This window comes from Phacochoerus africanus, chromosome 10 (genome assembly GCF_016906955.1).
Source record: "Phacochoerus africanus isolate WHEZ1 chromosome 10, ROS_Pafr_v1, whole genome shotgun sequence".
Classification (NCBI taxonomy): Eukaryota; Metazoa; Chordata; class Mammalia; order Artiodactyla; family Suidae; genus Phacochoerus; species Phacochoerus africanus.
This window is the reverse complement of record NC_062553.1, coordinates 23374131-23397870: the sequence shown is the minus strand read 5'-3', so window position 1 is coordinate 23397870 and position 23740 is coordinate 23374131. Positions and strand designations below refer to the sequence as shown.

The 23740-nt window shown below is 42.0% G+C and overlaps 1 protein-coding gene across 4 annotated transcripts in view; it reads right to left on the bottom strand.

Annotated features, from left to right (window-relative positions):
* Positions 1–19947, bottom strand: part of PCDH7 (protocadherin 7) — a 414638-nt gene extending 394691 nt beyond the window's left edge. For 3 of the 4 annotated variants that reach the window (XM_047798494.1, XM_047798495.1, XM_047798496.1), the window contains exon 1: positions 16201–19947. In XM_047798494.1, the coding sequence (XP_047654450.1) occupies positions 16201–19377 (3177 nt within the window). In that variant the 5' untranslated portion in view covers positions 19378–19947. Of the gene's footprint in view, positions 1–9507; positions 9982–16200 lie in introns of those variants that run through there. The other variant, XM_047798498.1, reaches the window with a different exon arrangement.
* Positions 19948–23740: the final 3793 nt, after the last annotated feature.

The window sequence follows — 23740 nt, the reverse complement described above, 5'->3', positions numbered from 1 at the left end:
GAGTTGACTGAGATAAAGAGAAAGGGAGATTAAGCCAAGTAGAAAAATATGTCCACCATTGCCAGAACTTCCGATGTTGGCCAAGAGGATAGAGGTGAATAAACAGTCTATAATAAAAAGTATCATCAACACATTAGGAAAACATTGTCATAGCAAAAATGAGTACATCACTATTGTCATAAAGAGTCTGTTCAGATGGGTGGGCTTCACTGGTATCCATTCATGCACTGCATTTTAGGTGGCTGAAATGTGTCTCATGAAGAAACATATAAAGTTTAAATAAAGAAATAAAATGACAACATATTTTAGGAGAAAAAACTGTGAAGTGATGTAGGTCATATTTTAAGGGGATGTTTAATAAGGAGCGCCTAAAGACTAGAGGACGTTATAGAAAATCTCTTACAAGGAATTCACTTGCACTTTGTTTTCTTTCAAATGCTGTGAAGGCTTAGGGAAAAAAGAAACACTAGAGAAAAGTATGTCTTTTCTTTTTAGTAAAAGGTAAACAAAATGTATGTTTTTAAAATCTAATTTTTATTCTCTGTATAAAGGCGTTTCCTATTTTAAATCAAACATCAGTTCATGAAAAAATAATGAATTTGTTTTTTCCTAGCTGTATTAATAACATACATAACAGGGTATGTGAAAACTGAATGAAATGAAGAACACCGAACTCAAATAACAAAAAAGGGAAACATGTATTTATGAGGTGTTGCCCAGAGCACAGAATGAGTACAGGGAAAATCTACTAGTCTAAAGTCTATCTTTCCATCTTTTGATGTGCACTTTGATTAAGATTTAAGACGGTACTATTAAAAAAAAAATGGACTGAGTGACTTGATTTCAAGAACATAGTAAAAGGTTGAAATATCACTGAAACCTTTAAGAGAAGTCAGTGAATTCAATTTCATTCTTCAGAACTAGTGGCTATAAAATAGATGCGTTCCCTCTAGCTGGCATATGCACAGTGGTGGAGAGTGTGGCCTCTGTAGCCAGAGTGTACTTGAAACCCAGCTCTGTCACTGTGCAAATTGTGAGGCCATAAGCAAGTTACTCAACTCTACTGAGCATCACGTTCATCTACAGAATGAAAACAGTTATAGGTGTTCTTCATGGGGTCACGTACCTACTTAATGGGTTAATATACCTATAAAATACATTGACTGGTGCATAGAACATAGTGTGCAGTATAAATTTAGCTATCATTTATGTATTATCCCAGTAAAATTGAATCTCCATGGGGGATGGGATATTTGTCTGTTTTTAGTATTGCTGTTTCTCCAATGCCTGAAGCAGTGTCTTGCATATAAGCACATAATTATTTAGCATAGAATAATCATTCATTAAATATTTGCCCTCTGAAATGTTAACTATATTACCCCTGTGTGTGTATTGTGTCTTTAAATGCATACATGCATATACATATTATACACACATATACAAATATACATACAGAAGTTAGTTTCTTATTAAAGGTAAAACATTAAAGAAAAAGGCAAGAAGTTTTTGTAATAAAGTAAATTTTAATGCTCCTGACCTAACATTGGTTTGGAAAAACTATGCATTACCATCTTTTTTCATAATGTCCTATAGAAATGCCCTCTTTTTATCTATAACTGGCCCTTGTGTTCAATAGTTAAATATACTGAAAAGCAGATTTAGATGCAACTAAAAAAAAAAAAAACCTTTAAATTTATGCCATAATTATTGCCATTTGCCTGAACAAAAGAACTGATTAACTTGCCATTTTTAATATAGGGGGTCAAATGTAAAATTAGCTCAGGAAGCTTGGAAAGGTACTTCTTAGAAAAGGTCTATTCAGCTGTTATGCTCTGTTGCCTAGAAATTCTAACCAAAGGAGAGAAAAAAGTTCCTCTTCCTGACATTGATGAGTTTACCCTGTGTTATTACCCTAAAAAAAAAAAATCACCATGTCATATAACCTATAGGATACACACACACACACACACACACACACACACACACACACGTAGTTTCCAAGCTATTCATTATGTATTTTATCACATGAATTTTTAATTTTTTTAGGAAAGAAGGCACAGTGGAAGAAAAAAAAAAAAAAACACTCCTCAATGTGTCCATGGATTTGTGTCGTGATGACAAGTGTTGCACACATACATAATAATAGTTAGTGAGGAGTCACTCGGACTGAGGGACTAGCCTGCAGCACATACTTGACAGTTTCCATATGCCGGGAGAAATCAAGACCCACTGGATCTTTGTCAGGCCAATGATGTCACTATGTGTGAAAATGCACTGAGATTGTCCTTTATTTTTTTTATTTTTTATTTGTTGACTGCCCTTTAAAAAGAGGTATTATTAAGCCTACATTATTACTGGTTCCAGTGATTCCACCCCTACTTTAACTCCTACTGCTTTTCATTTGGACTTTAATGCTGAAAATATACTAGATATTTAAGACTAAATATTAACATCATCTTTTTAAAAGAGCTCTGTTACATTTATGGAACACTTTTGGGGCTTTTTTATACAAATATTGATTTTACATTAATTAATATACCTACATGTGCTTATTGGTTGGCAAAAATAAAATAACAAGATGTTATTTAATATCACCAATGCCCATGAAAGCTGAAAATTGCAAAAAGCATTCAAGGATGTACATAAAAAGTTAGATATAATAAGCTAAAAAATGAACTTCAAATTTTATGCATATGCATACATGTTATAGATTCATTTTTTTTTTCACAAAAGCTATAGCAATTGTACCAATTTTTCATCAGTTCCAAGAACACATCTACAGGGCTGCCTTCTGGAGCTGATTTGAAAAGGGGAAGAGGTTTCTTTAAAATGGAAAGTATATCTTTCTTCCTTTGAGCATACAGACTGTGTGGTGAATGATAAGCTCATGAAAAAATGATGATCCAGTCCAATGTGTTCTGCTTGGACCAAGAATAGACTCAGTTATGGAATGAATTCCTATGTTGAAGCCCCAACCTCCAATGTGACTTACTTGGGGTTAGGGTCTTTATGGGGTTAATTACAATTAAATTACATCAGAAGAGTAGGGCCCTAATCTGATAGAACTGGTGTCCTTTCAAAGAAGAGAAAGAATATTGGAGCACCCTCTCTGTGAATTTGCTGGCACCTTGATCTGGGACTTCTAGCCTCCAGAACTGTGAAAAAAAGATTTTTGTTGTTTAAGACACCCCTTGCAGACCAGCACAGACTCTCCTAAGCCTGTTGGGGGTACATGGCAGTATCGTGGACTAAATCAGAATGCACGCAAAAGCCTCAGTATGTAAATATGTAGATTAAAATCTATCAGGACTGCTGTGCTAATAGTCTCAGACTTGAAGAAAGGAATATGTCAGAAGAGGGTTGACTCCAGGTATCTTAAGTTTCCCTGCTTTATGTAGAGAGGATGGGACCTGAGAGGTTCTGTTTGGTTTTGTGTCCAGTTACATACATGCCATGGAAAACATAATAGGACCTGCCTCCTGGAGTTGTTAGGAACAGTCAGTGTTATGTGGTTGCCCCCATGGCAGAGTGATTGGCATAGAATTAAAGCTCAATAAATGAGTGCTCTTAATGGTAGAGGCTGAGCATGAGGAATGAATGAAAAACTCCCAGAAAATACTGCATGACAGAAGAAAGGATTGATAAAAAGTAGCAAAAATTTTTAAAGTATCAAAATGGATACAAACTATTGTGAACCTTTCTTAAACTACTTTCTTTATATCCATAAGCTATTTTTTCTCTTTATTCATCATCAAGATCTCACAGGCACTGAAATGGTTTCAGACAATACCCTGTGCCTATTGGTCTATGGAGAGGCACATGCGCCAGCTGCACTTAACCAGGGATACATTGATTGAAGAAATCAAGCAGGGTAAGACAACTTCAGAGGCTTCCAACATGTGATTGTAAAACAAACAAACAAACAAACAAAAACTAACAAGAAATTGAAACCAAAACCTTTTTAATATAGCAAATAGTGAAAATATCCCAAAAGTGTAAACATGCTTTAAGAAGGGGCTAGAGAAACTCATGGGTAGAGAGACCTATTATCTTAAGTTGTAACAGTGTTTTACAAATCCCAAACGTTTTACCTGACCCTCACAAACTCTCTGTCATGTAATCAGAGCAGGGGTTGTTATGTAAAATGACAGAAGCTGAGTTTGAGAAGCTTTCCAACTTGAAAGGACTTACTTAAGGTCATCCTGGCCAGTAAGTGACAGAGCCAGGGCAAGAAAGCAGATTTTCAGCTTTGGTTTTCTAGACTGTCGAAGACTGAACCAGTAAGCAGAAGTTAGGAGGGGCTTTAAACCTCTACTTTCCTGTAGCCTGACCTACCCTCTGCAATCAGAATTGGGAGGGAGGAAGTGATATAAATTCAGGTTTCTGGGATACAGTACAGACCTACTAGAAGTCAATTTCTGAGAAGCAAATTAAATTAGGATAAGAAACAACTACAGGGCAATAATGTGGCAACTATTTTGACAATAGTAGTCTAATAATATTAGTAGGGAGAAGGGGAGTATATTGCCCTGCAGTGGTTGTATTTTTTTTTTCCTTCTTTTCTCCTTTATTCTTCTCTTTCTCCCAAAGGAACAGGGGTGAAAAATGAAGACAGAGCACTTGGACCTCATACTCTAGGCTGAAAACCAAAACCAAAACCAAACAAAACACCTGGTTAGAAATGGGAGAAAGTAAACATTTACTACTTTTTGACACCCATCTTGCAAACATAGCCAGCCTCTGTTCAGTGGCGTCCTTAGAGTCACCAGGGCCTCAATTCAAGGCCACAAACATTTGCTTTTGTCAGAACCGAACACCTTTTCTACTATAATCTCACCTTACCTCCTGGCTCCAAGCTGGAGTTTGTGACACTTGGCCCCTTAACAGAGGTCTCAGTCTTCTAAACTCCTGAAAGATGTTCACCCTTCCTCAGGCCCCATTTCTTAACAACTATTGATCTTTCTGAGGTGTTGGCCTGGTTATCTGCTTACAGCAATTTACACTCAGGTGTACCAAAGACTGAACCAACTCCTTCAGAGGTTATTTGCAATTTAAAAGAGGTGCTTCTTTAAAAGAGAAGCATAGCTTTAAAAAAAAAAAAAGTAAGAATAGGTGCTTTTTAGAATTTCTGCGCTTCTAAGGAGTACTCTTGAGTTGCAAGGCATTTCTCAGCTTCTACCTTATTCCCATCACTCCTCAGCAAGGGCATAGAGCCCTCTTTCTTGAATACACCAAGAAGACGTTTCTCTTTACTGAAACTCTGGTATGCTGGGTTCTCACCTTTAAAAACGACCATTCCCCAGAGGTAGTCAGGATGAAAATGAGGAAAAAAAACAAAACACATTATCAGTGAGCTTGGATTGGCACAGTGAGTGAGTAATACCTGGAGGAATATAGAAACTGACTGATACAAAAACTCCTGCATGTGTTTGAGTGCACAGGTATCCATTTTTCCTTGCAGATAAGGATCTCCAGAAAAAATCCTGAAACCCTATGTGTTTGCAGGCTTCTTCATTGCCCCTCAAAATATATCAGAAGTCTACTGTCACCAGTGCCTCCCTTACGTGTTTGCTTTAGATTAGTTCTATCTTTTTTAAGGGTTTGGTGTTTATAACACCACCAAGAAGAAGCAAGGAAGGGAAATCAGGGAATCGCTCATTTGTTGCAGAAACAGGAGTCACACACTCAGCAGAGAAGGCAGGGACTCTAGCCAACCCAGCAGGGAATCTTTTATCATGGAGACATCCACTCAGCAGGGAAAGAAAATAACAATTAGGATGTTCTCAGAGTCCAATACAAACGTGGCCACACCACAGGCCAGTGATCCAATGTGGATGGATTTTCAGGCTACCCGGCACCAAAGCCCAGGCCCTTAGTTTGTTGGTCTCTTCAACAACTACTTAGGAGTGTCTCCTATGTGCTGGACACTCCAATAGGCACTGGGAATACTAGGATGGACAAGAAAAATTCAGAGGGGCAGTACTTGTGAGCTTCAGAGCCCATGCCTGTGTATATTATTTTCGCACTGAAGATAAGGCCCTTCTTTTAGTCTTTAGTCTTTTAGGTTTGTTTGTTTGTTTGTTTGTTGTTGTTGTTGTTGTTTTTTGCCACACCCAAAGCGTGTGGAAGTTCCCAGGCCAGGGATCTAACCTTCGAAATGGCAGCAATCAGAGCTGCTGCAGTGATAGGAGAACTCCTAGGCATCATTTTAATTATAAAACTCTGCACCATGTATTAAAGATAAAGCAAATCAATCTACTCTCTATAAAATAAATGGATTGAAAAAAATCACACACATCCAAGAAAAGTGTTTTGCAGTTACAGATAGAAATTATTCCCAGAGAGCTATTTCAAACTGTGAAATTACTTCTGAAGTTTTTCTAGAGTTAGGATTAGAATGATTTACCTAGATCTTCAAGTTTGTTTGCTTTTAATCACAGATGGGATTGTTTACAAGTCAGGTTAATTAATTAGATCTCCAAATTATACACACAGCCTTTTTTTTTTGGATAAATCACACTTTGTGACTGGAAAAAGTTTGAAAAACTGAGCCTTTTCTAGCTCTTTTGGGAAGATTTTACCCTGATGAGTCTGAAAAGATACTGTATTCAAAAGCACAAATTTTACCGTCTCCCCAAATGATTTTAGTACTTTTGAATTCTGACTTGCAATTTCTTCAGACTTGATAAAATTCTTAGCTAGTTTCATCCAAGTCATGAAAAAGCTCTTCATTACTTCAGTTTCCTCACCTTAGAAATGATAATGGTGCTTTTCCTCACAAATTGCTCTGAGGAGCAAATATGCATTCAATGCTTTAAAACTTAAGAAGCATAATGCAAATATAATCTATCATTTTTCTGCTCTGTAATCTTTTCTGGAATATATTAATCCCATGAGGACAAAGACTCTATTTTATTTTTCTTTGCATACCTAGTACCAGCTGATATTGCAAGTGTTAAAAGAAAGAAACTTTATCTAAACCAATCTCTTACATTCTCCTATTCCTCTTTAGATTATGTAATGAAGAATGAAGTAATGTCTTGTCCTTTAAGATAAAATGTCCAGACTGGGGCTTTGGGATCGCCACATGCACACAGAGGTATATGGAATGACTGGCCAACAGGGATCTGCTGTATAGCACAGGGAACTCTACCCAATATTCTGTGAAAACCTACATGGGAAAAGCATCTGAAAAAGAATGGATGTGTGTATATGTATAACTGAGTCACTTTGTTGTACAGCAGAAATTATCACAATATTGTAAATCAACTATACTTCAATAAACCTTTTAAAAATGAAAAATAAAATGAAATGTCCAAATGCTAAAATATATAGAGTCACGGGTGGTTTGCTCTGAGTCTGTCTCTATCTATCCACAGGCACCTCCCTAAATGGTAAATTCCAGAAATTGAAAGGAGACAAGTCAAGAGACCTCAAGTGGAGGACAACATTTGAGATCATGGGTTGGGGGGAGAGACAGGAACCAAAAATGAAATGTTCAAAGATTAAAAAAAAAAGAAAAAAAAAGAAAAAAGGCAGAGGAATGAGTGAGTTCCCACTGTGGCTCAGCCATATTGCATCCGACTAGTATCCATGAGGATGTAAGTTCAATCCCTGGCCTTGCTCAGTGGGTTAAGGATCTGGTGTTGCTGTGAACTATTGTGTAGGTTGCAGATGCAGCTTGGATGTAATGTTGCTGTGGCTGTGGCTTATGCCTGCAGCTATAGCTCCAATTTGACTCCTAGCCTGGGAACCTCCATATGCTGTGGGTGTGGCCCTAGAAAAGCCCCCCCAAAAAAACCCCAAAACACCAAAGAGGAATGGTAACAGACATCTTACAGAATCCTTAACAGACTTCTCAAAAGCTTGTTGCTGTTGACCACTCTGATTCCACCAAATAGCACACTAAAATTCTTCGTAGTGTTAGTAATTCTCTGCTTTGACTTATTATGTTTTTCAAATCATAATTAAATAGCTATCATTTCCCAATCTACAGTGGTGATTCTCAATCCTTTTCGACTGCTTCCACATAAGACAAATTTTTTACATAGCAACCAAAGCAGGAAGACACACATGCGTACAAACACAACTGAAATAAATCTGTACAAGACAATATTTACTCTTACTATATGAATGGCATACTCAAAATTTTTCTGCTTTATTTCATATCTAATTGTGGTAGAAACTTACAAATTGATTTATGTCCCAATAGTGTGTTGCAACCCAAGTTTGCAAAATTCTGCCTTAGAATGTTCTTTTTTGTGAATATATTCATAAATATTCCCTCCCTGTGGTTACACATTAGTTTATCCCCAAATTCTGGACTTTAATTTGTTCTTGAGTTCATGTGATTTGCTATAGGATTCACAGTTTAAGTATATATCTGAGGAGGTTTACTACTTAGGAAGAGGAAACATGGTATTTCCAAGAAGCGAAAGTGGTAAGAATTCTTTTCACCAGTTTCTTACACTGGTACTTGGGCTCAAAACAAAATAAGGGGTTGAGGATAATTAGGTGGGCAGTCAAATATCACTGAGAGTGTAGTCAGATACTACACTCTCAGTGATATTTCTGAAAATATCCTTTTTGCAAAATTGACAACTAATAAAAAGCTTGAAATATACACACTAGTGATTTACACAGGTTAGAGTGCATTTCCTATCATTCCGCATTTTAATGTTGTTCCGATATTTATTTATTTTTCTTAAAGGGCTTTTATATTGACAGTAATTCACCAAAAATTCTCAAGAATCTGGCATTATTGGTCAGCATTTCAAAACTTGGGGAAAACTTTAATAGGGCAGATGATATGATAAATATATTATAAAATTATCAAAGTTTACATATGAAACACTTATTTTTAGGTACAGAAATGCATGCGATGTAACAAACAGAGACACAAATATACGAATATAGAGTTAGACCATTCAGTGAATTCCCTGATGTACTTAGCAAATCACTAGCTACACAACTAAAATTCTCCTACTTGCCAACTCAATAATATATAACATGCTGAATTCTCAGAAGCTGGTTGAATTTATGTTATCTGACATCAAATAGAATGCTTTCAGATAAATGCAGTCCACAAAAATAGGTAACTGCATGTTTCTTCTGAAAGTGATCACAGTTAACTTACCTCAAAGGTTCTAAATTTTCTTAAGGATTTTAACAACAACAACAACAACAAAAACCCCAAAACAAAACAACAAACAAAAAAACGTTGAAAATACTACATATATTTTGGTCAGTATTTCCAGACTAAGGAAAAACCAACACAGTGGCCATGCCTGTGGTAAATACAATATAGATCGCTCGAATATGTCTTACAAACAATAATTTTTATAAATATTCCTCAAAGCCCTTGCATACACCTGTGGGAGCACACACAAACACGCACAGTGGAATTTAGAAATACACACACAGAATGAGCGAGACACACTATCCTTTACTTTAACAAAACTATCTCACTGGACTGGAAAAGGCTTTGATTACATAACACTTTACAACTACTGATCAATTTAGGATTTTATTCAAAGTCGTTATTTAATGTATTATAAACAAAGACTTAATAGACTTAGTTTTCCGTGGTTCACACGGAGCCAGGGTCATAAAATCATCATTGAAATACACTGTTAGATTTTTTTTTAAGACTCCATTATTAAGGTCTGCTAACCACTTCTTTGAGAATGGAATTCCTGATGACTTAGACATCCATCAGTGGCACATTTATTTATTAATACTGAATCTTTCATAAGTTTATTTATTTCAATGCTACTTTTTGTTAAATGAGGGAAAGAAAAAAAAAAAACCTTGAAAATCAAATGCACAAATGGAACAAGCAGTGATTGGCTGACACCCCACGGCCAAGGGCAGGCTCCACCAGGATGCGAAGTAGCAAGGTCATCAGAGTATGGTGCATAATGGAGCATCATATTAGAGTGGAATTCAGCCAAACACAGTAATGTATGGATGTAGATGCATCTGAAAGAAGGAAAATAAAGATTTATGCAGGTCAAAAGCAAAAAACAAAAAAAACACACAATGAAGAAATTTTCTCAACATCTCATGCACAATTGGAATGCTGTGGTGGAAGTTTTGGAGTAGAGAATTTTTATTTGCAAATCATGTGTCTGTAAATAATACACATGCTCAGAAGGAAAAAAAGTTAACTTGTCAGATGAATCCTACTTTGAAGCTTTAATACATTTTTTTGTTTGTTTGTACACAGCATTAGAGTTCAATACAAACATCACTAAATTCCTGAAAATAAACCTTTATTCCACATTTAAAACATTAATTCACCAGAAGTGATAATTAAGATTAGTTTTAGTGGTTTCAGCTCAATTCTTCTTGGAATGTGATTTCTCCCACAACACTAATGCTAAATAAAGCACTGTGTAATGTTCTGAAACAGAGTCCCTGCTTTAGAAAAGATTCTAAGGCTTTTAAAATAAATAAGAAAGGAAAAGAAAGCTGACTCAAGACACACGCGTGCACGCACGCACACACACACACACACACATGCACATACAGATCCTACTATTTCTATAGAGTCATAGTAAATAAATGGATGAGGATGTAGCCTCGCTAGAACGTGGTTATAATACTATTTAAACATAAAGCTCTAAACACTTATACTAAATTTCCTACATAACCTCTACTATCACCCTCTCCCAGGAAAAGAAATGATATTAAAATGTTTAAAAGCTCTGGTGGCTATGGTGAAGGAATGGTTTTGTCCCACTATATTTAGTTCTAAAAACAGTTCAGATTTCATTTTTGAAATTAATAAGCTCAATCATTTGTATTTTATCAATAGGCAAATTTAGAATCTAAAATGCTAGATTGGCTGACTGCCTAACAAGGAAGCAATTCAGTTGAAAAATAATAAAATGTCACATTCTTCTATAAATTTTCTAGAAAACAAATTTAGAGTGAAAATTAGTTCATGATTGTGTGCACTTTATGGACACTACTAAAGTTAAATACATCAAAGTAAAGTATTCTGCTACTTTGTCAAAATGCTAAGAAGAACAGAAGTCATAGGAAGTATCCATATTGATGAAAAAGGTGAAAGATTATCCCAAAGTACGTAGAAAGTTACATATACAATGTACAGAAGGCTTTTATTCATTTCCATTACAAATATATTTTATTTAAGATATACTAAATGCTATGTAGGCGCTTACATGTATTGTCATTGTTTTGCTAAAATAAAAAAATTCTCTCAACTTGTTTAATATATGTTCTAAGCCACGTTAAGTTATTTTAATGTATGTCATCAATTGATACAAAGGGGAAATAACTATTAATGCCTTTTAAAAAATCTATACAATTTGGATTATAATTTCCCTGATAATTTTACAGATAAAAACTAGATCCTAAAGTAGGATTACATACTATTGTAAAAAAATGTCAGTTTTCACAGCCAAATATATAGTTATACAAATATAACCAAATATATAGCTATAAGTAAATATCAAGATATTCCTGTTACTATTGAAATATACACAGAGAAAGTTATAGAACTTCATTTTTTTTTCCTCCAGGTAACATAGTAAATAGAAAAGAACACTGGACTCCTCACTGCATGACTAGCACACTAGTCCGCATTTTATCCCTGATAATCTTATAATCTCAATCAACTGAACTTTTTCATACTAGACCTCAGTTTCTTCTATAAAATGAGGAGATTGCTTTGCTTGATATCTTATTGCTAAAACATGATGACTCTAGTGATTTTAGATAGAAACATTAAGCAGTCAATTATGGCATATTTTAGGTGAATTTTGGGTTTAAAGTTAAAATCTTTTCCACATATCGAAGTATGAATATCACAGGAAATAAGAGCCTAATGGCACCAAAGTTGGTTTACATGAATACATCTTGTGGGGGGGGGGGGCCTTGTCGGGGCAGGGGAGAGATACTCTGATATATATCTACCATGTGCATGTTTTTCTGCATAAGAGATATGTACTTACTCAGAGATAAAAAGATAGCAAGAAAGAATGATTTTGCTATAGTTGACCAGCTGCATGATTTACTTAGAATCCTTAAACTGACTTTGTGGTCTTATGTCAAAGTCATTAATTGACTTAGGAGAAGTTTGAGATAAGGTTCTAACTGTCATACCTGGACTTCAATAATCATTTGTGTATCACTGCAAATCAAATCACTGGATGACCTTTTCCCTGTTTCACAGACATCCAGAAAGCCAAGTCCTGTTGCTTTAGTAGATACCATTCTGACTAAAGACACGGCCTTTCATCAGTCATATTAGCTTCCTGCCTATGATTTCAGGCTGAAATCCCACCATATGCAGATTCACTGTACCTCTTGAAAGTGTCTTGGTCATAGACAGGAGAACCCTGTTGTAGAAGTTATGCTTATAGAATTAAAACTAGAGGCTGTGGTTGGCATTGCCATGTAGATGAATTTCCACTATAATACATATCGTGTAATATACATTCATGAATAAATTGATATTCAGTTTTCTCAGTGCTTAGAACTCTAACAGATGATGGCAAGTCATTATTTGCTTCCAAAAATGGAAGTAATTTAAAAAATAATTTCTGTCATAGTTTTACTAAGTATACAAGGAACATACTGAACACAATTTGATCGATTAAAGGGAACATTATTCAGAGAATACTCAGCAGTTCCTTAGGTAAGGGAAACTGTCACTGGAGTTGATATGAATTTTTCTTGAGTATTTCAGGAGCAGCTACAAATGGATTTTTAAATTAATGTTTATTCAAGCTGTATCCTCTGTATGCTTGCCAAAAATAAAGTACCTTACTTTCCATCTACAAAATACAATAAAAATTTTACTTGCCAGTGCATTATCTAAATAAGAGCATAATAATAAGAGCAAAGATAAATACAAGACCCGAAAAAAATGTGGAAAGTGGTAACTATACTTTTATACTGTCTATTAGTCTTTTGAAATTATATATTTTTTTAAAAAAATGAAAAAATACCTAACACATTATAAAACACTGGAGACTTAAAAATAAATAGAAAAGTAGAATGCTTCAGTCTTCATTTTACAAATCAAAAGCACAGTTGAACTTCCAGGTCACAAAACTTTAACAACCACCAAGACCAGATTTACCAAGTAAAGGAAGAATAAAATGGAAAAGGCGGAGGACACTTGATGTTTTAAATGATCCCCATCTTTCTCAATCCGACACATTCTTTAATTGAGAACAACAGCTTTCTGTCTGAAATGAAAAGGTCTAAACTATGAAAAACTGGGCTACATCATCAATTTTCCTAATGTGTGAATTTCAGAAATAATTCCAGCATCTCTGCAACACATTACCTCCTAGATTCTGCTCCAATAACTATAGAAGACTGACGTGAAAGCTCTCTAAAGCTTACGAAAACAAACCAAAAAGAAGGGAAGGGGGACATTATCTACAAACTTTTATTTCTGCATAGCTGGTTAACTCATTAAAACATAACCATTAAGAGGACTTAAGAGCAACAGTTCCAACTATATTCTCATGAAGATAAGAACGCTGTAATAGACATCATTTTCATTATGTCACAAGAAAGGAGCTATGATATGACAATTCAGGAAAATCATAAATAAAATTAAAGCTTTATGTCAGATAAAATCTATTTTTAATTAATTATTTTAATTAATCCCTACCATAAGGAATTAAAAGACAACAATCCTTAAGATTTTCTTTAGATAAATTCAGCAATAAAAGGGGAGAAATTAAAACAAAATCCCATATTCTTTGTATTTTATTCTATGTCAGGTTTAATCAAAGAAAATATATTTTGGTGTATTGAGTGTTCAAAAACTAAAGGTACTATCTTTTAAAATAAAAATAGAAAATCATCTACCTAAAGTACCAACAAAAACGAGAACAAAAAAGACCCTGTTTATTAGGTCAGATGTCCATTTTGTAAATGGATCCCTTGTCTCCTGACAGTAATATTGAGGAGCTGAAGTATATCACTTACTATTACCAATTACATTAAGGGGATGTATTTCATTTGCCTTTATTTCATTTTACATCAGTTATTTATCGTGATTAAAACTTTATACATCTGTTGAATGCCTAACAACAACATATATAAGTTTTCTAAAGTCACTTTTGGCAAACTGCATGGTTTATTTCAATGGCTTTGTAGGTTTTACCTTTTGGTATGTGGATTTCTTTGCTCAGTTAAGAGACCAAGGCCATACATTAGTTTATTTATAAGCATATCACTTTGCCTTTTAAGCAGGATGCCACAATAGTTTTGATATTGCTTGGTTTAAATATTCAAGAATATAAAGGTAATCCCATTTGATGAGCCAAAAAAGGTTAAGTGACAACACAGAACTTAGGAGGTGGTAGCATAAAATATCTATAAATCTGTCACGTGATATGTCCAGTCAAAAGTTTAATATTACACAATTTAGAATGCAAATGCCAGTCAGCTACAGGACAAAAAGTCCTATTAGGATGACAAAGAGAAGTAAATATTCTGCAGAAAGATCTTTTCACATGCTTTTGCATAACAAATCACCATTTTCTAAAGAAATTTCTACAGATCTTAATTTATTTGGGGGTGTTATTATTATTAACCTTATAAAAGTGCTATTATATTTAACTGGAATCGTCCTTGTTTACAAAACTGATAAAAGCACCAAAAGCAGAACAAAACTCTGCTTCTAATTCCAGGTAAAGAAAGAACACAACAGATATCCTCTCCACTTGCCATAATTTCAGGAACAGTTCAGACTCATGCGCATGAAGAGACATCTTTTCAAAAGTCATGTAAAGCAATGTATTTCAAACCTGTGTTTTTTTGGATTGCTTTGATGATTGGATAGAAAAGCATACTGTTTGCTTCTTCTTATCCAAATAGCTACAGTACAGTAGTATATATCAAAAACATTAGTTTAGGAAGCTGATTTTTTAAATCATGAAAATAAGAAATTAATCTTTATCACTGTTCTATAATATCTTTAATGAGCCCATCAATAACATCTTTAATGAGGCTATACAATAACTTTTCCCTTTGCCTTAATTATTCTCAGATCACACCTTCCATATGCAAAGCATATTTAATAGAAAAACTATTATTGGATATTACTTGACAGACATAAATGTGTTTCTTGAGATGTTCTGGTGGTAAGAAATATATGATGTTTTACTATTAGAGTTGCTACAAGCTTTACACACCGCAGTTTCCAAGAGGTTTTATTTGTTGTGTGTCAAAATTTGGTGGGTATGAAAAGTAAACTTTGTGAGTTACATACATGTGTGTGTGTGGGGGGTGCATATATCTGCACACACACATCATACAAGCAAAACTTTCAAAATTGATTTTATATTTTCTGAAGTTCACCTCTGAATACTTTTTATTGTTTTCAAATTTCCCTAAGAAACAACAGTGTCAAATATTCCATAAAACCTTTATAGTCGCAGTATATTACAATGTACACCAAAATATTCTTGTAACACTGCATCAAAAATGAATTTTTGTTGCTTGGCTTAAATAATAACTGTATCCATTCAATTTACTTTGCTTATGAACTTTTAATACTCAATACAAATGGCAGAAGTGCTGATTGCATATCCTCATAGAACCCTAACTGTATTGATACTGAAATATTAAAAATTCAGTTTTGCATATTTGAATATCATTAAATATGGTAAACTCAGCATTTCTGTCAAAGTAGTCAGTATTTCAGTATCTCAGACTTGGTATTTCATTTGCATGAATCAGCACTTGTTTATCTGTAACATCCTGCATAATGCATAACAGATAAAACTTTTGTAGTGCCCAATTTGCATAGACAGCAGTAGTAACTTCAGAAATTTTGTCTCTGGATGCAATTATCCACTTAGTAGCACAAAAGAAAATAATTTCAGGTTAAAACTAGCCATCCAAACAATACAGACATATTTATCTGGAAACAGAAAATGTAGGATGAATTAGGATTGCCAAGTACAAAGAGAAGTGCAAAACACTGCCTGCAGTGTTTTCTGCAGTAGCTTGGTAAACTCTAATGTGCAAAATACATACAGGGGTGTACATTTTATAAACAGTCTCTACTAAATAAATAATGTGTAAATTATATCAACACTAAATCCCAGCTATTAAATTTTAACTAATAGCTTTAACAGATAAGACAAAACTTTGCAGACAATGCTGTCTCAGATATTTAAATATATTTGGGATGTATCTTACCTGTTTGCTGTACTTGTTATTGGTTTGACAGCTGTACTCAGAGCAGTGATCTGACCCAATTGAAATGTTGTCTCCTGCTCCCACAAACGTGTTAGCTGGTGGTAGATCTTGTACGGCCTGGTGTTTTTTTCCTGCTGTTGGTGATTGGGGGTGAAGCTGGACAGTAGGCAATGGGGAGCTGGATTTGTAATGCCTGGCCAGGTCAGGACTGCCAGGCCCACCGTTAACTGATCGGTATCGGCCCATGCTCGGGCTGTCTGACAGCTTCTCATTGACGCTATCATACCTCTGTCCATTTGGTTTAGAAGCTTCTACAGTGACAATGCTGCTGTAGAGAGGCTGCTTAGATTTTTTGTTTTTCTTGTCCTTTTTAGGCTTTTTAGATTTGTCATGTTGCTGGGGTGTAAAAAAGTCTTCATGATCTTTTTTGCCGGCTTCATAGCCATTTTTATTTTTGGACCGGCAATACCTGGCCATCACTACAATTAAAATGATTAGAATCACTGTCATAATTCCAGCAACCACCCCAATGACAATACTGAGTCTTTGCTTGCTAATTTCATAGCTTGGGTCACCAGCTATATCCTGGGTGAGGGGGGTGTGCAAACTTCTGGCTATCTGGGAGTCGATCACTGTTGCATTAGAAACACTTTCATTGACAAACACATGCACCAGAGTTGTGGTGGACTGGGAAGGCTGCCCACTGTCATTCACTTGCACCACCAACCTGTGCAAGCCATAATGCTTTTGTGTGAGTTTTCCCACTAAGGAAACCACACCACTGGTGGGATCAATCTCAAACAGCTTGAAGGGATTGCCTCCCACAATGCTGTAGTTCAGGTCTGCATTGATGCCATCATCACTGTCTGTTGCTAACACCGTAGCTACTACTGTCCTGACATTACTTGAAGGTGGCAGTAAAGTGTAGGAAATGTTTCTGGGAAGGGTAACTGTGGGAGCATTGTCATTCTCATCCATCACAAAGAGAGAGACTGTGGCTGTGGCAGATCTGGGAGGATCTCCTCCATCCACAGCCTTGACTCTGAATGTGTAAGTGGTCTGATGTTCCCGGTCAAAAGACATTGTGGAGTAAATGGTCCCCGTGTCATTTTCAATGGAAAAAATGTTACTGTTCTCCTCTATGTACAGGCTCATCTCTGCATTGCGCCCCTTGTCAGCATCCATCACCGTGACCATTCCCACGGGGCTGTTGGGCTGCAAGTTTTCTTTCACGTAAAAGGTAAAGATGTCCTGCATAAACTTAGGATCGTTGTCATTCTTGTCAGCCACCTGCACAATCACTGTGGTGCTGCCCTGTAGCACTGGGATGCCTTTGTCTTTGGCGTTAACTTTAAACTCATACCTGTCAGTCTGCTCGCGGTCCAGCACGGTATTGACGAGGATGTCCCCAGAATCGGGATCGATGGCGAAGATCCCCATCACAGAAGAGTCCAGCGAGTAGGCGATTTCAGCGTTTTTCCCGCTGTCGGCGTCTGTCGCCAGCACGGTGGCTACCCTCTCTCCAGGGATGTTGTTCTCAGGAAAGTAAACCTCCACTACCGACTGCCCGAAGACGGGCGGGTTGTCATTAGTGTCCCCCACCTTGACAATCAGGGAGTTGTTGCTGGAGAGGCTGGGGCTGCCTGAGTCCACCGCCACTATGACTACGTTGTACTCCCGGGTGGTCTCATAGTCCAAAGGGGCCGAGGTGTGCAGGAAGTACTTTTTCTTGTTCTGGTCGCCCTCTGTGTCACTGGCTGGCTTGAGCTGGAAGGGCACGTCGCCCACTACAGTGCAGGTGACCACTCCGTTCTCGCCTTGGTCTCGGTCGGACACCTGCACCAGGGCAATGGGAGTGTCGACTAGAACGTCCTCTGCCACATTGGCCACCCCGTCCTTGAGTGGGATACGACCGATCTTGCGGATTTCAATGGACGGCACATTGTCGTTCTCGTCCTTGATATTAAGGACCACCGTGGCCTTGTCGGTCTTGGGGGGCTGCCCACGATCGCGGGCCATGACGGTGAAGCGCAGCTGGTTCACCTCCTCGCGGTCGATACGGTGCAGGACACTGAGCCAGCCGGACGTCTCGTCGAGGCGCAGTAACCGCCGCACAGACTCGGTAGCCGCCCCGAAAACGTACTCTATCTGCCCGTTGACCCCCACGTCCAAGTCGGCGGCACGCAGCTGCAGGATGGGGGTCCCCGGGGCGCTGTTCTCGGCCAGGTCAGCCTCATACACGCTCTTCTCAAAGCGGGGGCTGTTGTCGTTCACGTCGGTGATAAGCACCCGCAGGATGGCCTGAGAGGATCGAGGCGGGTCGCCGCCGTCGCGCACCCGCAGGGTCAACTCATAGGAGTCGCGCTGTTCGCGGTCCAGCGCCCCCTTCACAATTAGCTGCGGCTGCTTTTCGCCATCCGGGGTGTCGGCCACCTGCAGTTCGAACACGCTGCTGCGGCCGCCCGGGTTGGTCCCGCCGCCGCCTTCTGGCGCTTCCAGCCGCCTCTTGGAGCCTCCAGGGCCGCCACCGCTCGCGCCGTTCCCGCCGCCCCCGGGGTAGGGGGCGCTGTCGGCAGGCCCGGCGCGCCGGCCTTCGCCGCCGCCGCCACCGCCGCCCCCGGGCTCCTGGAGCAGCTCGTAGCGCTCGATGCCGTTTCGGCCGAAGTCACGGTCGGTGGCGGTGGGCAGCAGGTAGAGAGTGCCCACCGGTCGGTTCTCCTCCACCGTGAGTGTGAGCACGGGCGACGGGAAGGTGGGCGTGTTGTCGTTGATGTCGAGCACGATGACCCGACCTTCGAACAGGTCCACCCAGCTCTGCGAGGGCCCGATCACCGACACCTCGAAGTCCAGAAAGCACTCGTTCTCGTCGAAGATCATCTGACACTGGGGCAGCTTCTCGCGGTCAATGCGTCGCTCGCTTGTACTAAGCTCGCCGGTGAGGTTGTCGATCTTCAGGTACTCCGAGCCCGACTCGAGGCTGAAAGTCACCTCACCGGAGCCGGTCACGATGCCCAAGTCTGAGGCGACGTTGCCGATGCGGACGTCTGCTGGGCCCTCCTCGGCCAGTCGGTACCGGAGGAGTTGCTTGGCGGCCGCCAGGCTGAGCGAGAGCGGCAAAAGGAGACAGCAGCCCAGGCACCAGGCGCGCGCCCATCCCATGGTCCGCATCCTCAGCATCTTCTCCTGCTGCTGCTGCTACTGCTCCTTCTAATCACGGCCCCCTCGGCGCCCCCCTTCTCCGAGGCCAGTCGCCTGCCCTCCTCCCAGTCCTCTCCCCTCTCCGAGAAGGGAAGAAGCGAGAGGGAGAGGTGGGAGGGGGCAAGAGCAGCGTCCAAAGTCGGCCAGGGGAGACCAGCGTTAGATTCTTCTTTTTTTCCCTCCTGCTTCTTCCGAAAGTTATTGTTTCATAATTCATGCAATGGGTGCTAATCGCCCGCTCGCCAGCCGCCGTTCAGTTGCAGTACTCACAGTTCACGGGACACTGCGCGCCGCGAGCTCGGCGCCCCCCCAGAGTCATCCCCGCAACGGGCAGAGGATCCCGGGCTCCCGTCCCTGCTGTGTCGGATGGGGCCGGAACCGCTCCGGCACGCGGGCAGTGGAGCCGGGAAGCGGCGGGGAGCGAGTCTGCAGCCTCCCCCGCCTGCCAACCCCGCTCGTCTTTGCTGCTACTCGAGTTGACTCCAATTCACGTTCCAGCCACTCACTCCAGACCAAGCTTCTGCTCCGGCTGCCCAGGCAAACGTGAGTCGCTTCCTGCACGAGGTGCTAGGGCCAGCAACAAGCCAGTCTCAACTCCGACTCCGCTCAGGCAGCGGGAGAGCCAGTCAACAGATCGAGAATGAAAAATCCCGGCAGGTCGCTTCGGGCACGGTGCAGTGGAGACCACTCGCGTCACACAGCGGTCCGCGTCCGGGTTCCCCCCGCGCGCGAAAGAGCAGTCCGAGCCATCTTCAGAGACGCCCAGAGAGTCAGTCCCTTTTCACCCACGAGAGCTCGGGTTTCTTTTTTTTTTAACTACTCTGCGCAAGGTCATTAGTCACGAAGCCGCCGCCTGAAACCGCAGCAGCCTTTCGCCCGCGGGGTTGAAGGCTGAGCCGTGCGCACCGTGCGGTGCCCAAGTTTGGGTTCGCAGCCGCAGAGTCCGTGCCTTTCCTCACCTGCATTCGGCCCGCATGTCAGAGCACTGGGATCTGCAGCGCTGTGCGCGATTCAGGGAGGAGATTGCAGCCTCTCTCTCTCCGCGCTCTCTCTCGATCCCTCCCCTCCCTCCCTCTCCTCTCTCCTCCTCCTCTCTCCTCCCTCCTCTCCTTTCCCCTTTCCCCTTCTCCCACTCCTCTCTCCTGCACGCTCTCTCTTCGTCCTCCCAGTCCCAACGCTAGCAACTCGAGCTGAACTTGATCCCTTTGCAGTTCAAAGGTGAGCAAACCAGGCTCGGTGCGCAGGCGACTTTCGCCTGGTGGAAGCCCCCGGCCGGGCTCCCCCAACGGCAATTAACAAAGATGCCCAATTCTGTCCGGATTTCCGAAGAAAAGCAAAAGGCATGGGGGCGGGGGGGGGGGGAGGTGGAGTCAGAGACAGCTGCCAAGTAGCTTAAAAAAAAAAATCCAGTTTGCCAAGGGGAGAAAAAGTGCCAGTCGGTTGTTGCCTCGGAAGTGCCCTGGCACGGCTGGTGAATTCCGCAGTTGTCTCGTCCCCTTTCGTGTCTGGGAGAGTCTGGTGCGGGCGCTCCAGCCGTCCCTTTGACTGCCGCGACTCAAAGGCGCTGAACGGCAAGTGGGAACCTCCCGCTCGCGAGCCGCCAGCCGGAAACCCGCAAGTTTGCCCAAAGTGGTGGTTGCTGCTGGGAGCTCACTGCCTCGCTCTCGGCTCAAGCTAGTCCCTGACGCTGCTGTGGCGGCGGCGGCGGCGGCGGCGGTATCGGCGGAGCCTAGGAAACTACACACTCGCAGAGAAGGAGGGAGGAGTGCCGTGGCGGGGGCGGGAGACGGGAGCGAGCTAGCCGCCCGGCTTCGGAAAGCCCAGCTTCTGCTTCAGCTCCGGGGGCCACTCCAAGTGTGCACAATCCCAACAAGCCCCCCCCTTAAGCTAAAGATTGCCCCTATTCTTCCCCAGCGAGTGCAGCCGCTGCCCCCCGGGGGCGGGGGTTGGGTACTAGTTTTTTCTCCCTGGGGCGGGTAAATTTCCTCCTTGCTCTTACTAATGCCAAGTGCGCGTGTGAGCGCGCTGGAGCCGGTTTGAGGAAACGTTTTGCCTTTTCCTCCTTCTCAGGCGATATTCCCCACCCCCGAAGTGTCTCTTGTTAGCGAATTAGCATCTTGGTTAAGGCTTGGTCAGCTGTGGCTTTGGGAACCCGGGGTGAGCCCAGGAAGCTACGCTGGTGTTCTGAGAAACCACGGTGGGCTGCAGAGGTTGAGAGAGAACATCGAACTCCAAAGAGAGCGGGAGAGGAATCCTTTTTTGGGAGAGCAGTTAGGAGGGCTGGGGTGGGGGTGGGGGCTGTCTTTGTTTAAATGCTTGGCATTCCTGTCATCGTGCTTGCTTACGGGGTAGACCCTGTGTGTGCGCGCGCCTGGGGAATAAACACATGTTGGAAGCCTCGATATTATTTTCTAAGCAGAAACCTGCAGCCTTTAGTAACTGGCAAAGTGTAGCGTCACCTATCTGGATAAAAGGGAAATAAACTTTAACGGCAACTTTGTGTACCGAAGAGTCCCTAGCTCCTTTTCTCTCCTTCTTTTGACTTTGTGCCACTTGATCGTACATGGTATTCCCCCACGCGAGGCTTCCCCACTTTTCAGTCACTGCCGCCGCATCCTGCCTCATCGAATTTCATTTCTGGTTGTTTTCTAAACTGTAGCCATTTGCTCTTATTTCAGTGGCTGTCGGGGCCCAGCCAGGATGGGGGGGGGGTGTTGAGATAAGCAGGAGATATTTGGGAAGAATTCTTACACTTCAAAGAAGAAAAGAGGCTGCTGCTGGATTTTGGTTGGTCCTCATCTGGTCTGCTCAATCTATAGGAATTGAAGGGCCTCCTCTTAAAGGAAAATTTAAAGCAAAAAGAAGAAAAGAGAAAGAAATCCGTCCAGAGTGGGTACGTTCCCTTTACGGGATTTGTGTGAGGCGGCAGAATGATTTAAACAAGACAAACACCAATGAAGTCTATGAGCAGATGTAGTGCGCGGTTTTTTAGGCGGGCGCAGCCAGCAGGAATGGGTGGGAGCGGCGGCAGAGATTTCCAAGCATACCCTATGGGGGATCATAGAGGCGCGGAAGGTGGGAGCATGTTGTGGTATGTGCCCGGGAGCAGGCGAGGATTTTTCCAGCCTGCTAAAACAGCAGCACTGGGGGCAGAGGCTCCTCCTTCGAGGCCAAGTCGGTAACCCGGCCTTCCCCCTCCCGCCTCCACCCTCTACCATCTCGCTGCCACCAGCGCCTCTATGCTCTATATCTGCAGCATCAGCGAGAAAAGCCCCTTGCGCAGACTCAGTGCGCACCGCCGCAGTCTGGAGCTGGGGGGCGGGGGCGGGCGCCGCAGCACTGTAGCAGCCCGCTAAGTGTCAGGAAGGCCAAATTCCCCTTATATTTGGCAAACTCTGGCTTATCAGAACGCCACTAGACACACCGTCCCCCTTTTTCCAGGGTCCAAGGAGAAAGAGGGAAGCCAGCTCCACTCTGCGGCCTTGCCCCCGAGCATTCCGATACGCGGCAATATGGTGCAGTGAACGCACTCCCCTCGTCGCCTTTACTAAGATTTTGCAAACTTCAGGCAACCGCGTGGGTAGAGACGTTGCACCCTCTCTTGCCTCACCAGACCATAAACTTGAACAAGCCCCTGCGCATCTTCAAGTAGTCGCCCACCGCTCCGGCGCGCAATTTTGAGGCACACATCCACAAGGGGCGAAAGAGTGGGAGGCTTTTCCCCAGCGCGGGGAAAATTTCTTCCCAGATGACCGGAGGGCGGGGGTGTAGAGGGGGGCGCAGCGCGTCCTTCACAGTGGAGTGGTTTCCACATTGCGGGCGGGAGGTAGTCTTTGGCCCTCCCTCCCTACTCTCATCCCTACCAACTCTGCCGCCCTGCCAAACCGGCGTGGGAAATGGGTCCGACGTGCGTGGCATGGGGAATAGCCCGGCCAGACAGCCGAGGCCTTGAAGCCTTCTGGCTCTCCTCCCTCCTCCCCAAGGTCCCCGACTCCGACCTCTCCTCCGGAGCAGCCCGGGAGTGTTGGCCGCCTTGCCCAGCCGCTCGGTTCTTGGGAAAGGGAACGAAATAGGCGGGGTAGGGCTGTGGGCAAGGTGAGGGGAGCCCTCGGGGGCACCCTTACAGCTGCCGGAGCTCCCAGTTCTCTTCCGTCCCCTGTCTAGGGACGGACACTCCAACTCCAGAATCCAGCCGGCGCGGAGGATGAATGCGGGCGAGAAGTCCTTTCCCCTCACCCCCGCCCCATTTCCGCAGTCTCAGAGCCAGTGTCACAAGTGCTCAGCAATTTCATTAAATGGAACCGGTGGGGGGGGACTAACCGCCCCCCGCCCCCGCCCCAGT